The sequence below is a fragment of the Panicum virgatum genome, chromosome 8K, assembly GCF_016808335.1.
Source record: "Panicum virgatum strain AP13 chromosome 8K, P.virgatum_v5, whole genome shotgun sequence".
NCBI lineage: Eukaryota > Viridiplantae > Streptophyta > Magnoliopsida > Poales > Poaceae > Panicum > Panicum virgatum.
This window is the reverse complement of record NC_053143.1, coordinates 25,151,236-25,161,880: the sequence shown is the minus strand read 5'-3', so window position 1 is coordinate 25,161,880 and position 10,645 is coordinate 25,151,236. Positions and strand designations below refer to the sequence as shown.

Here is a 10,645-nt window from a genome sequence, read left to right as displayed (position 1 = left end):
AGGGGAAAAGAAAAGATAACCTTTGGTACCGGTTGGAAAATCCAACCGGTACCTTAGGGTCTTATTTGGGTAAAAAAAAGTGGGGCGTCGCGCAGGAGTCGAACCGTGGCCGCGAAGCTCAAATTTCCGCGAGTTACCATTGAGATACTGACGAATTCTGTTCAAAGAGGGTCAAAGAAGAGTGAAAAGTGAACTTCAAAATGCCTAAGGTACCGGTTTTGTTAATCCACCCGGTACTATAGGGGCTTTTCATTTCCCGCCCGTTGGGCCCTTAGGAACCGGTTGTGCAGAGACCCGGTACCTAAGGCCTGCCTAAGGCACCGGTTAGAGTTTTTACCCGGTACCTTTGGCCACGAGTATAAAGCCGTTGTCTTCTTCCTCTCCCAAATCTCTACTGCTCATCTCCTCCAGTCAACCGCCGCCGCCCTCCATCTCCGCGCGCGCACCGTCGCATAGTCGTGCCGCCGCTTCTTCCTCTCTGCTCTCGGCCTCGACGCCTGGAACTTCCCCGAGCCCGCTGCTCTTTGCTCCGACCTCTACAGCGGCCCGTCCTCGAGCGCCGCCCGCAACTCGTCGCCGATCCTCGCCGTCGCCCCCTCTGCATCGACGCTCCTCCCGTTTCCAGGGCCCGGTGACCCTTCTCCTGGGATCGCAGAGCACCGCCGCACTCGCCCGTGGAGATCCGGAGCCCGGAGCGCCACTTCCGCACCATCCTCCGCGAGCTCCGCCACGACCGCCGCCGGACTTCGCCGTCGACACCCCTGCGCCGGTCCATCCTTCGATTCCGAGCTCGGTGAGCACACGTAACCCCTGCCTGTCCTGTTGCACTAGGTTCTAGGGTCCGTAGACCACTGGAACCCCTCGAACACCTTGCGCCGGCGATGTCCCGCCGCGCGCAACCGCCTCCGCCTTAGCACATACCACTCCGGACCTGCCCGAACACCGATAACCTCACAGGTGGGTCACGCGTTCAACGCTGATCCTCCACGGCCAAACCCCGGCCCAAAAGGAGCCCTGTAGCCCCCAGAACACCTTCTCCGGCGAGCTCGCCACCGCGGAGCTCTGCTCCGGCGGTGTTCCGCCGCCGCCCCGCGCGCCCGTTGCCCAGATCCGTCCGATCAGAGATGGACGCCCGCGATTAGAACCCAAACCGATCAGATCTAGACCACCAGATCGAGATCCAACGGCCTGTATCCAAACATACCGGTTCGCCTGGCGCTTTTGTTAAAGAACCCCTCGGTTTTCTTAATATCAACCCGCAGTCCACCTGTATTCAAAAGTAATTGCAGTTTGGCCCAGGTTTTTACTCAGACCCCCCTGACCTTTCTAGATTTAGTACCCGTAGTCCAGCCCTGATGTTTTTGCGGGTTAGCCCCTGAATCTAAGGTTTAATTACGTTTGGGCCCTCGGTTTTTGCAGAAAACCCCCTGTAACCTAGTTTTTCTCGCAGATAAGCCCCTAGAACTTGTTTTAGGCCTAGATTTTGCATTTTAGTTCCGTTTTAGGCGTTCTTTATATCCACGGGATCGTTGGAATGCGTAGAATAGTTTTAGACTAGTTTAGTGTGCTGTTTTTATGTATTGATGTACTGTTTCTTAGCTTTTGTTAGTGTTTGCTTGTATGCTTATTGTGTGCCTTGCTTTTGGCCATGTGTTCGTGAGTAGACATTGATCCATCTGAGGAGCCCCAGTACCAGTACCCAGAGCAGCCATCTTCTGAGCAGTTTGAGCAGCAGGAATAGTTTGAGGAAGGCAAGTATAACATGAACAACACCTATCACTTTAAATACATTTTCATACTGCATTTTAATATTGTACGCCTATAAGGACTTTCCTAGCCACTTTATATCCTTTATATATAGTGTATAATTTAGTTATAGAATTTAGTTATTAGAGAGACTTTGTTTAATCATGTATTTAAATAGAGAGTGAATAATACTTGTATTTTTGTATTTATCTTATATTTCTATAACTCATGTATTTATCATGTAACTCGTGTAACGACGATGAGTAACGACGACGAGTAACGACGACGAGTAACGACGACGAGTAACGACGAGTAACGACGAGTAACGACGACGAGTAATTTCATATTCGCTCTCTAACTCACGCATTGGCCATCCCTCGACCCTCAACTCTAGACCTCGACGCTCAACCCCGTTCCTCGACCTGATTCCTCGACCCCGTTCCACGACACACACACACACACACACTCACTAACTCTCTCTCTCTCTCTCTCTCTCTCTCTCTCTCTCTCTCTGTCCCTCTAACATACACACACACTCTCTCTCAAACACGCATATTCATTCAAAGAATTTTATTCTACTGCTTCATTTAAGGATGGACAAATACTCTAACACATTTTTATGGTTTCAGTTAAGGATGGACCCCTTCGGTGATGAGCAGGCCGCCGGACAATACATGTTAGACGCAATAAATGAAGATACGAGGGCCAACACCACCCAGCCAATCGCTGAAGAAGATGCTCGGACAGTTGATTCGTTCCTGAATATGTCTGGAGATGCCGATGAAGAAGATGATGATTTTGCGCCGCCGCCCAATCAACAGCAGCATGTTCCAGTACGAATCTTAAAACTATATGCATGGTGACTTCGGTAGATTAGTTTTGCGATTAACATATCTTTTCTGTAATTTAGTCGACCTCCGCATCGACTTCGTTGAGCCAGTCAAAAGGGAGACGCCGGCCAACCAAGAAAATGGAGGGAAGACAGGTCGTCAGAGAAGTGGACGCAGAGGGCTGTCCAAGTGCTCCAAAGGATGCTAGCACAAAATTTTCAACTAATGTGGCGTTATTGTTCGGGCAAGAATTCCGATCACCACAAGACTATGGAAAACGACCAAACCCGAAGAACAGCAATACGTCGTGCCTGCACATCAGAAGGAAATGCTATGAGCAGAACTCAAGGATATGTTCACTCTTTCTGAAGGAGTTGACCAAGAACTTGTGAAGAAATGTGCCTTGAGAAAGATGGCCCTTGCCTTTGCAACTTTCAAGAAGAAGTTGTACACCAATTACATCAAGAAGGATAAGGAGCCGAATTGGGACGATCTTCCTCAGGTTAAACCATACTGGGAGGAGTTCAAACAATACAAACTATTAGAGGAAGCCCAAAACAAATCCGAACAAGCCAAGGTGAATGCAGCAAATAAGAAGTACAGCCACCACCTTGGGGCTGGCGGGTACAAGAAGTCAGTTAAAAAATGGCAGAAGATGGAGTAGGACCTTATAGATAGAGGCATCAGGCCGACGACTTGGGATTGTCCGGATAGATCCAAGTGGTGGTTATTTGCTAATGGCGTGACACTAAACCAGTTGGATGGAAGTTTGGTCATGCCCGAGCATATGCAAGAAGTATCCCGCGATCTAGTCGCTGCAATAGATGAGACTCAACAAGGAACATTCCATCCTCAAAGGGAGAATGATGAGCTGACAAGGGCATTAAAGAATCCGGAACACCCTAGACGAGCCCGCAGCATCGGCGTGGTCCCATGGAAAGTTGCTTGGGCCGGAGATCCCTCTTACAAGACTCACCGAAAGAGCAAAGCCGAACAGGAAGAGAAACTTCGTGCCATAGAAGAAAAGATGAACAAGAAGGTTGCGTCCTTGGAATCTCATATGGACGCCAGGGTCAATGAGGCGGTGCAGCTAGCTCTGAACCAAAGGGGCACTGCTGGGTCGCACCCGGATGTTGTGATAAGCCCGGCCTCTCAGCGTCGCAGCAACTGTGCATCCACGGCGGCGCCCGACGTACAAGTGGAACAGCAACCCCAGATTGAGCCAACGGCGGTAGATGACCAGAGGTATCCAGTGGATGATGTCACCATACCGACACCGTGCGAGCTTCATGTGCGAGCAAGAAATATATCCATTCATGTCGCATACGGGTCAGCCATGCCCCTGAATCCTTCTAGTACAATTCATGGAAGGCCGATACCTCCTGGCTACACCTCCATCACAGTCGAGCAGATAATTGGAAACAATGAGGATCTTGAGCTCGACTTCATTGGAGGGGATGGAGAGAAGACATTGGGAGACGTACTGCACGGGGTCGTTCTATGGCGCAAGGCCGACATCAAACTTACTGCAAGCACAACGGCTCCCGTGCAGACCGATCGCTCGTCTCCGCGGCCTACCTCTCCGCCGTCCCCACTACCACCTCCTTCACCACCGTCTCTGCCGGCGCAAAGGGCCACGAGTACTCCAACTCCTCCTACACTAGAAAAGGGAAAGAAAAAGACAGCATCCCTCCCAGCGGCTGGACCCTCAAAGAAGAAGCAGAAAACGGTCGAAAGACAATTAACCTACGAGAAAACCGCTGAGGAGTTAGAAGAGGAGACTGCTCGATATATAAAAGAACAATTGAAGCCTAAAGTCCCCCCGCCGAGGGAAAAGGTACCTCTAGAACTAGGGAAAAAGCTTCTCGCAAACCTAGACAACCCACCAAAACCGAAAAGCTTACCCTCGGACTATGATCGTACTCTGACAAAGGCACACAAGGTGAGAAATCTGAAGAAAAAATGTGGCAAGACCATTCCTCAGCTTGGCACACAACAAAAAGAACTCGAGCCCCTCCGGGTGCCAGGGTTGCCACTCCTACACCCGACGGACGTACAACTCCAGGCGGACCTACAGGCCGCAATATTTCTTTCTGAAACTGGATTAACACTAGAGGAGGTAACGGGGCATGTGGAGGCAAAAATCCCTGTCGCTCGCACTATTACTCCATTCCAGCATGGAAAACCGTTTGTCACTGAGGAAGAGGAGAAAAGTCTAGGCACGCAGATGTACAATTTGCATAGATGGTACCTGCGAATGGCGAAAGACGAAGGGAAAATGTTTGGAGTCAAGTATCGTGACCATGATTTATTCCGCGGGGAGGACGACTTCTGGGTGTACTTCCAAAATTTATATCACATTTACCATCGACAAGCCCTCGACGCCTCTATCATCACCATTTGGGTTTTGTAAGTATCACTTACCTCTATATTAATACTTTTTGTTAACAAGAACATAATTATATGTGTGCATTATAAAATTTGTATTGCATCGTTTAGACAGGAGATCCAAAGAAGCCGAAAACATGGATGGCACCATCAGATCGGCTTCATGTCTCCTTTGCTAGTCAACCAGAAATTGATCAACGAAAGTTACAAGGAAACGTGCGAAAACATGTACGATTCGTTGACTAGGCAAAGTTGCAAATCCTATATATTCATACCATACAACTTTGGGTAAGCCTTGATCGACTCAAACCTCTGTTATATTACTAAATAAATACTAAGTTGTCTAATACATTTATGTATATATCCTATCTATATCTGCACTTATCATTGGATTTTACTCATACTTTCCGTAGAGACCGGCAATCTTATAGTCCTTGACTCAATGAGAAATCCAAAGTCCACAATCCAACATATCATAGACCCCTTGAATAGGTAAGTTCAGTTTGCACAATCAAATCTTTTTTCTGTTAATAACAATTCCTGAATATCAAACTTAACTTTGAGCGCAGGGTTTGGAAAAAATTTGTGAAAAATAAAAAAGGACGTGGTCAATGGAGGCCCGAACTGAACGTTAACATGGATTATGCGGTATGTTCATTCATAAAGATTTGTCTAGTTAAGTATATAATCCCAAATTGTTCTAAATTGAGTAATTTATTTGTTTCTCCTTAAGTGTGCGAGACAACAACAAGGAACTGATTGGTGCGGGTACTACGTATGCGACTACTTGCACATCATGACTACATGCGGGAAGGCTACTGATGAAGAAACGAGAGTACATCCAAACCGTTCACTAGTATATTTTCATAATTGTACTAACGCACAGAATGTTAATGCTTTTTTCCTAAATGATAGATGTCTCAAATGGGGGATGAATGTTACTCTACTGATCGGATCAACGCCGTGTGCGAGCAGCTCGCCGGATTTATTTTGAACGAGATCTTGGATCCTAGAGGCGAGTTCTACCACGACGGTCACATCGATAGAGGACTTTCATCGACATCCTGAGGGGACTAGTAGTTGGACGGCTAACATGACTTGTACATTTGTAAATATTTTTAAACATTATGCCTTGATGTTTGTAAATTTGTAAATATATTAGTTCATGTAATTAGATTAATTATATGCTCGCATTTCACTTTTAGTTAGTTTCAAATATTCTCTGAAAACGAACACGAACAACCAATGAACGTAGAGTACTGTAGAGCTTGAGTGCGTTTAGCAATTATAAAAGAATAAATAGTAATAAATATAACAAACAAAACTGGATTTGGGAAAAAAAAGGGAAAAGGTCATTGGTACCGGTTGGAAATACCAACCGGTACCAAAGGGGCTGACACCTTACGTCAGCGTGGAAGCCTCTTTGGTACCGACTGGTATTTCCAACCGGTACCAATGGAAGCCTAAGGCACCGGTTGAAAAACCCGGTGTCTTAAGTAGAGGCCAATGGTCGCGGTTGCGGGGCACCGGTTGGGAAACCGGTGCCTTTGGCCTTTCTCAGCCGGTGCCCAAGGCCCGTTTTCTAGTAGTGGTGTTGCGCTGGCAACAGATGGGTTCAATCCTTATGGAATGACAGCTACCCCCATACACTTGTTGGTCCATGTTCGTTATCCCCCTCAATCCCCCCCGGCGTCATGTTTCAACGACAGAACATATTCTTATCGTTGATACCTAGGGGATAATATGAGTGTGTACATGGAGCCCGTGTTTGATGATTTGCTCCGTGCTTGGGAGGAAGGGATATGGACATACGACCGAGCTACAAAGACAAACTTCAAAATGTGAGTGTGGTACATGTACTCCCTGCATGACTTGCCGGCGTATGGGCTATTCTCCGGGTGGTGTGTCCACAGGAAGTTCCCATGCCCAGTATGCAAGGCAGCTCTTAAGTTCTTATGGTTGGTGAAGGGTGGCAAGTATTCTTCGTTCGACAAACATCGACAATTCCTCCCTATTGACCATCCATACAGATGAGACATCAAGAACTTTACAAAAGATGTCATGGTTGAAGAGCCCCCACCGCAGATGTTAACAGGTGCTGTGGTTCATGCGCAGTTAGACGCGCTCAGGGTCAACAAAGAAGGTGGTGGTTTTGTGGGATATGATGAGGAACATGCCTGGACTCAGAAGTCAGGCTTGTGGAGGCTCCCCTACATGGATGATCTTCTGCTTCCACATAACATTGATATGATGCACGCGGAAAAGAATATCGCCGAGGCTCTCTGGGGTACAGTCATGGACATTTCTGATAAGACAAAGGATAACGTTAAGGCTAGAGTGGATCAAGCTAGGCTATGCAATAGACCAAAGCTCAACATTCCGCCTCCCAAAGATGGCAAGAAATGGAAAAAGCCTCCAGCCGAGTTTGTCCTGAAGAAGCACGAAAGGAGGGAAGTACTTGAATGGTTCCAAACGTTAATGTTCCCCAATGGGTATGCAACAAATCTCAGGAGGAGAGTGAACTTAGCTACTATGCGAATCAATGGCCTCAAGAGTCATGATTACCACCATATGGATTAAGCAGCTTCTTTCGGTGATGGTTTCAGGCTATCTCCCTGACCATGTGGGGCTAGTGCTGGCAAAATTAAGCAATTTCTTCCATATCCTTTGTGCTAAGGAGTTATCTCGGAATGTGGTTGCAGAAATGGAACAATTGGCATCTGTGGTGCTTTGTAAGTTGGAGAAGATCTTTCCACCTGGCCTTTTCAAGCCCATGCAGCATATGATTTTGCACCTCCTATACGAGGCACGAATGGGGGGGCTGTGCAGGGCCATTGGTGCTATTCAATTGAGAGGCAGTAAAAGGTTCTTCGAACCAAATGTAAAAACAAATGCAAAATTGAAGCTTCTATTGCAGAGGCGTACTGTACTGAGGAGGTGTCAAATTTCACAACAAAATACTATACTGACACCCTTCCTAACGTGCATAATCCACCCCCTCATTACAATGCCGGCGAAAATGAATCAAACCTCAGCCTCTTCAGAGGCCAACTTGGAAGTGCAAGTGTTGCGACACCTAAGACCTTGCAACATGAACAGTGGCGCACTATCATGATGTATGTGTTGACCAGCCTTTCCGAAATTGAGCCGTACATTGAGTAAGTTCTCAACAAACTAGTTCTCGAGTATTTCTAGCGTATGGTCACTATTCTGCATCCAACCCCCTCGATGTTGTTCTTGTTCGTACAGAGAATTCACTAATCAATTATGGTGAGGAAAAAGGGTAGCGACCCTGCAGCAATTTGATACCCTTCTTAAAAAGGGTGCGGGAAGTGGATCACTCGATTTCATTTCATGGTTCAAACAAAAGGTATGGTCATTCTGGAGCTCATACTTTTTGTTTGATATTACAAGTTTCGCGTACGTGTGAATAATATAACGACCTATCCTGCTTCAACTTGCAGGGCCAAAATGATGTGTCTATGAGTCCTGAGTTGAGACAGGTTGCGGATGGTTGTGCCTATAGGGTCATGTCATACTCCGGCTATGGCATGAATGGATATCGCTTTCACACAAAAAGGCATGAGCAGAGTCGGCCCAATTGAACCACAAATTCCGGAGTTTGTACGACAGCCTATGATGGGGTCGAGTATTATGGAAGAATTGAAGAAATATACGAACTCACGTTTCATGGTTGCAAACCTCTTAAGCCTGTCATATTCAAATGCCATTAGTTTGATCCTAACGAAGTGCGACGGACCCCTAATCTTGGACTAGTCGAAATTCGGCAGTCATCCGTCTATCCAGGAGATGATGTCTATATTGTGGCTCCACAAGCCACGCAAGTTTATTATCTCCCATATCCGTGCAAAACCGACGTACGTCTTAAGGGTTGGGACGTTCACTACTACACGTCATAGATATTGTAAAACAATGTTGTAACACATTTATCAATATGTTACAAAAAAGTTTCATACACTATTACAAAATTCTATTTTGCGAGGCACTTCAAAATTGCCTCGGAGGCGGGCAGGGCTTTTAACCGCCTCGGTTAATGCCTCGGATTAACCGAGACGGTCATTTATTATTAACCGAGGCGGTCTTCCTAACCGCCTCGCAAAATACATTAACCGTAGCGGTCATTGCGAGGCCCAGCCCGCTAGCCCAAGAAGCCTAGTTATGAGCACATCTATATATATACAAGAGTTAGGGTTTCCAACACATCCAACACATTTCTCTCTCATGCCCCCATGAGCCTATCTCTCCCGACGCCTCTCTCTCTCCCCATCTCTCTCACTCCTTCCGCTCTCCTCCCGGCGGCAGTGGGCCGCCGCACCTCTCTCTCTCTCTCTCTCTCCACCCCTGCCCCTGACCTGCTCCCGCCGCCGACCCCAGACGCATCGAGCCCTAGCTCTGAGCGTGCGGCCGCGGATGGCGACCGGCCGCGGCAGGCCGGCGGCCGTGCAACAGATGGCGCACGGCCATGGCGGGGCAGGGCCGAGGCGGCAGGACGCACGGCCATGGCGGGGCAGGGCGTTCCTCCTCCCTCCTCCCGCCCCCTCACATGGCGGCGCGGGCTCGGCATGATGGCGGTGCGAGCTCCGCCGCGGGGCATGGCGGCGCGGGATCCGGCGGCCACGGGCTCGGCGTGATGGCAGTGCGAGCTCCGCCGCAGGGCATGGCGGCGTGGGATCCGGCGGCCGCGGGCTCGGCGGCGCGGGATCTGGCGGCCGCGGGCTCGAGGTCGGGTCCAGCAGCGGAGGCGCGTCTGGCGGCGGCGCGTCGTCCCGGGGCCAGATCCGGTGGTCTCGGGGGCGGATCCAGTAGCGGCAGGACGCGCCGAACACGGGAGGAGGTGGCGGCGGGACGCGCCGGCGGTGCGATATGGTGGCGGCCGATGGGCTCGCCGGGCCCGTGATGGGCTCTACGGGCTTCGTTCTTTTTTTTATTTTTATTTTTTTGATTTACCGAGATGGGCATGGAAAACCGCCTCGGTTAAGTCACTATTAACCGTGACGATACCTCCGAGGCGGTTGGGCCTGCCTGCCTCGGAAAATAATTTTTGACCGCCTCGGAAAATAATTTTTGTAGTAGTGATAAGAACACAAAACTATGTGTTACTAAAGAACACAGTAACACATAATGCTTATTCTATAAAACTGTGTTACAGTAAGAATTCTAGTAACACAAAAATAATGTTACACCTAAGATGTTACAAAGATTGTAGTATTTTGTAACACATACAAAATAATGTTACAACTAAAGTGTTACATGGAAACATATATTTTCTGTGAACATCTTGGGACCTGTTCTTAGAGCTTCTCCAGTGGTGACTCGATTCATGGAGGGAAGTGAGAGACACATAAGCAAGCATGTCCTGATGAATCGACTCCTCTAGTTGTTGAGCCTTGTACCTACCCTACCATTGAAAAAAAAATTGCAATCTTTCTCTCCGGCGCAATGGTGGGCAGGCGTGATTCACTACATATTCTTACTTTTATTCATTATGAGTCGACCCAAGCCTGAGAGTCGAATCTCTCTCTCCTGATATGGTTCGGTTGCTGCAGTGGTGAAAATTCGCTCCGAGGAATCTACATCAGATGATGGTTCGACCACTGGAGAAGCCCTTAACCTGTCAACATTTATTTTTCATTGTAATTTGGTAATCGTAGAGTGGAAAT

General features: G+C 48.1%; 1 protein-coding gene across 1 annotated transcript; it reads left to right on the top strand.

Moving 5' to 3' along the window:
• Nucleotides 1-9,447: 9,447 nt before the first annotated feature.
• On the top strand, nt 9,448-9,882 carry LOC120645577 (spidroin-1-like). The gene has a single exon (XM_039922359.1). It carries the CDS (start codon nt 9,448-9,450, stop codon nt 9,880-9,882), a length of 435 nt encoding a protein of 144 aa, XP_039778293.1.
• Nucleotides 9,883-10,645: the final 763 nt, after the last annotated feature.

Excerpts from the sequence above, each read along its gene's own strand:
- LOC120645577 (XM_039922359.1), top strand. The coding sequence starts at position 9,448 with ATGGCGGGGCAGGGCCGAGGCGGCAGGACGCACGGCCATGGCGGGGCA.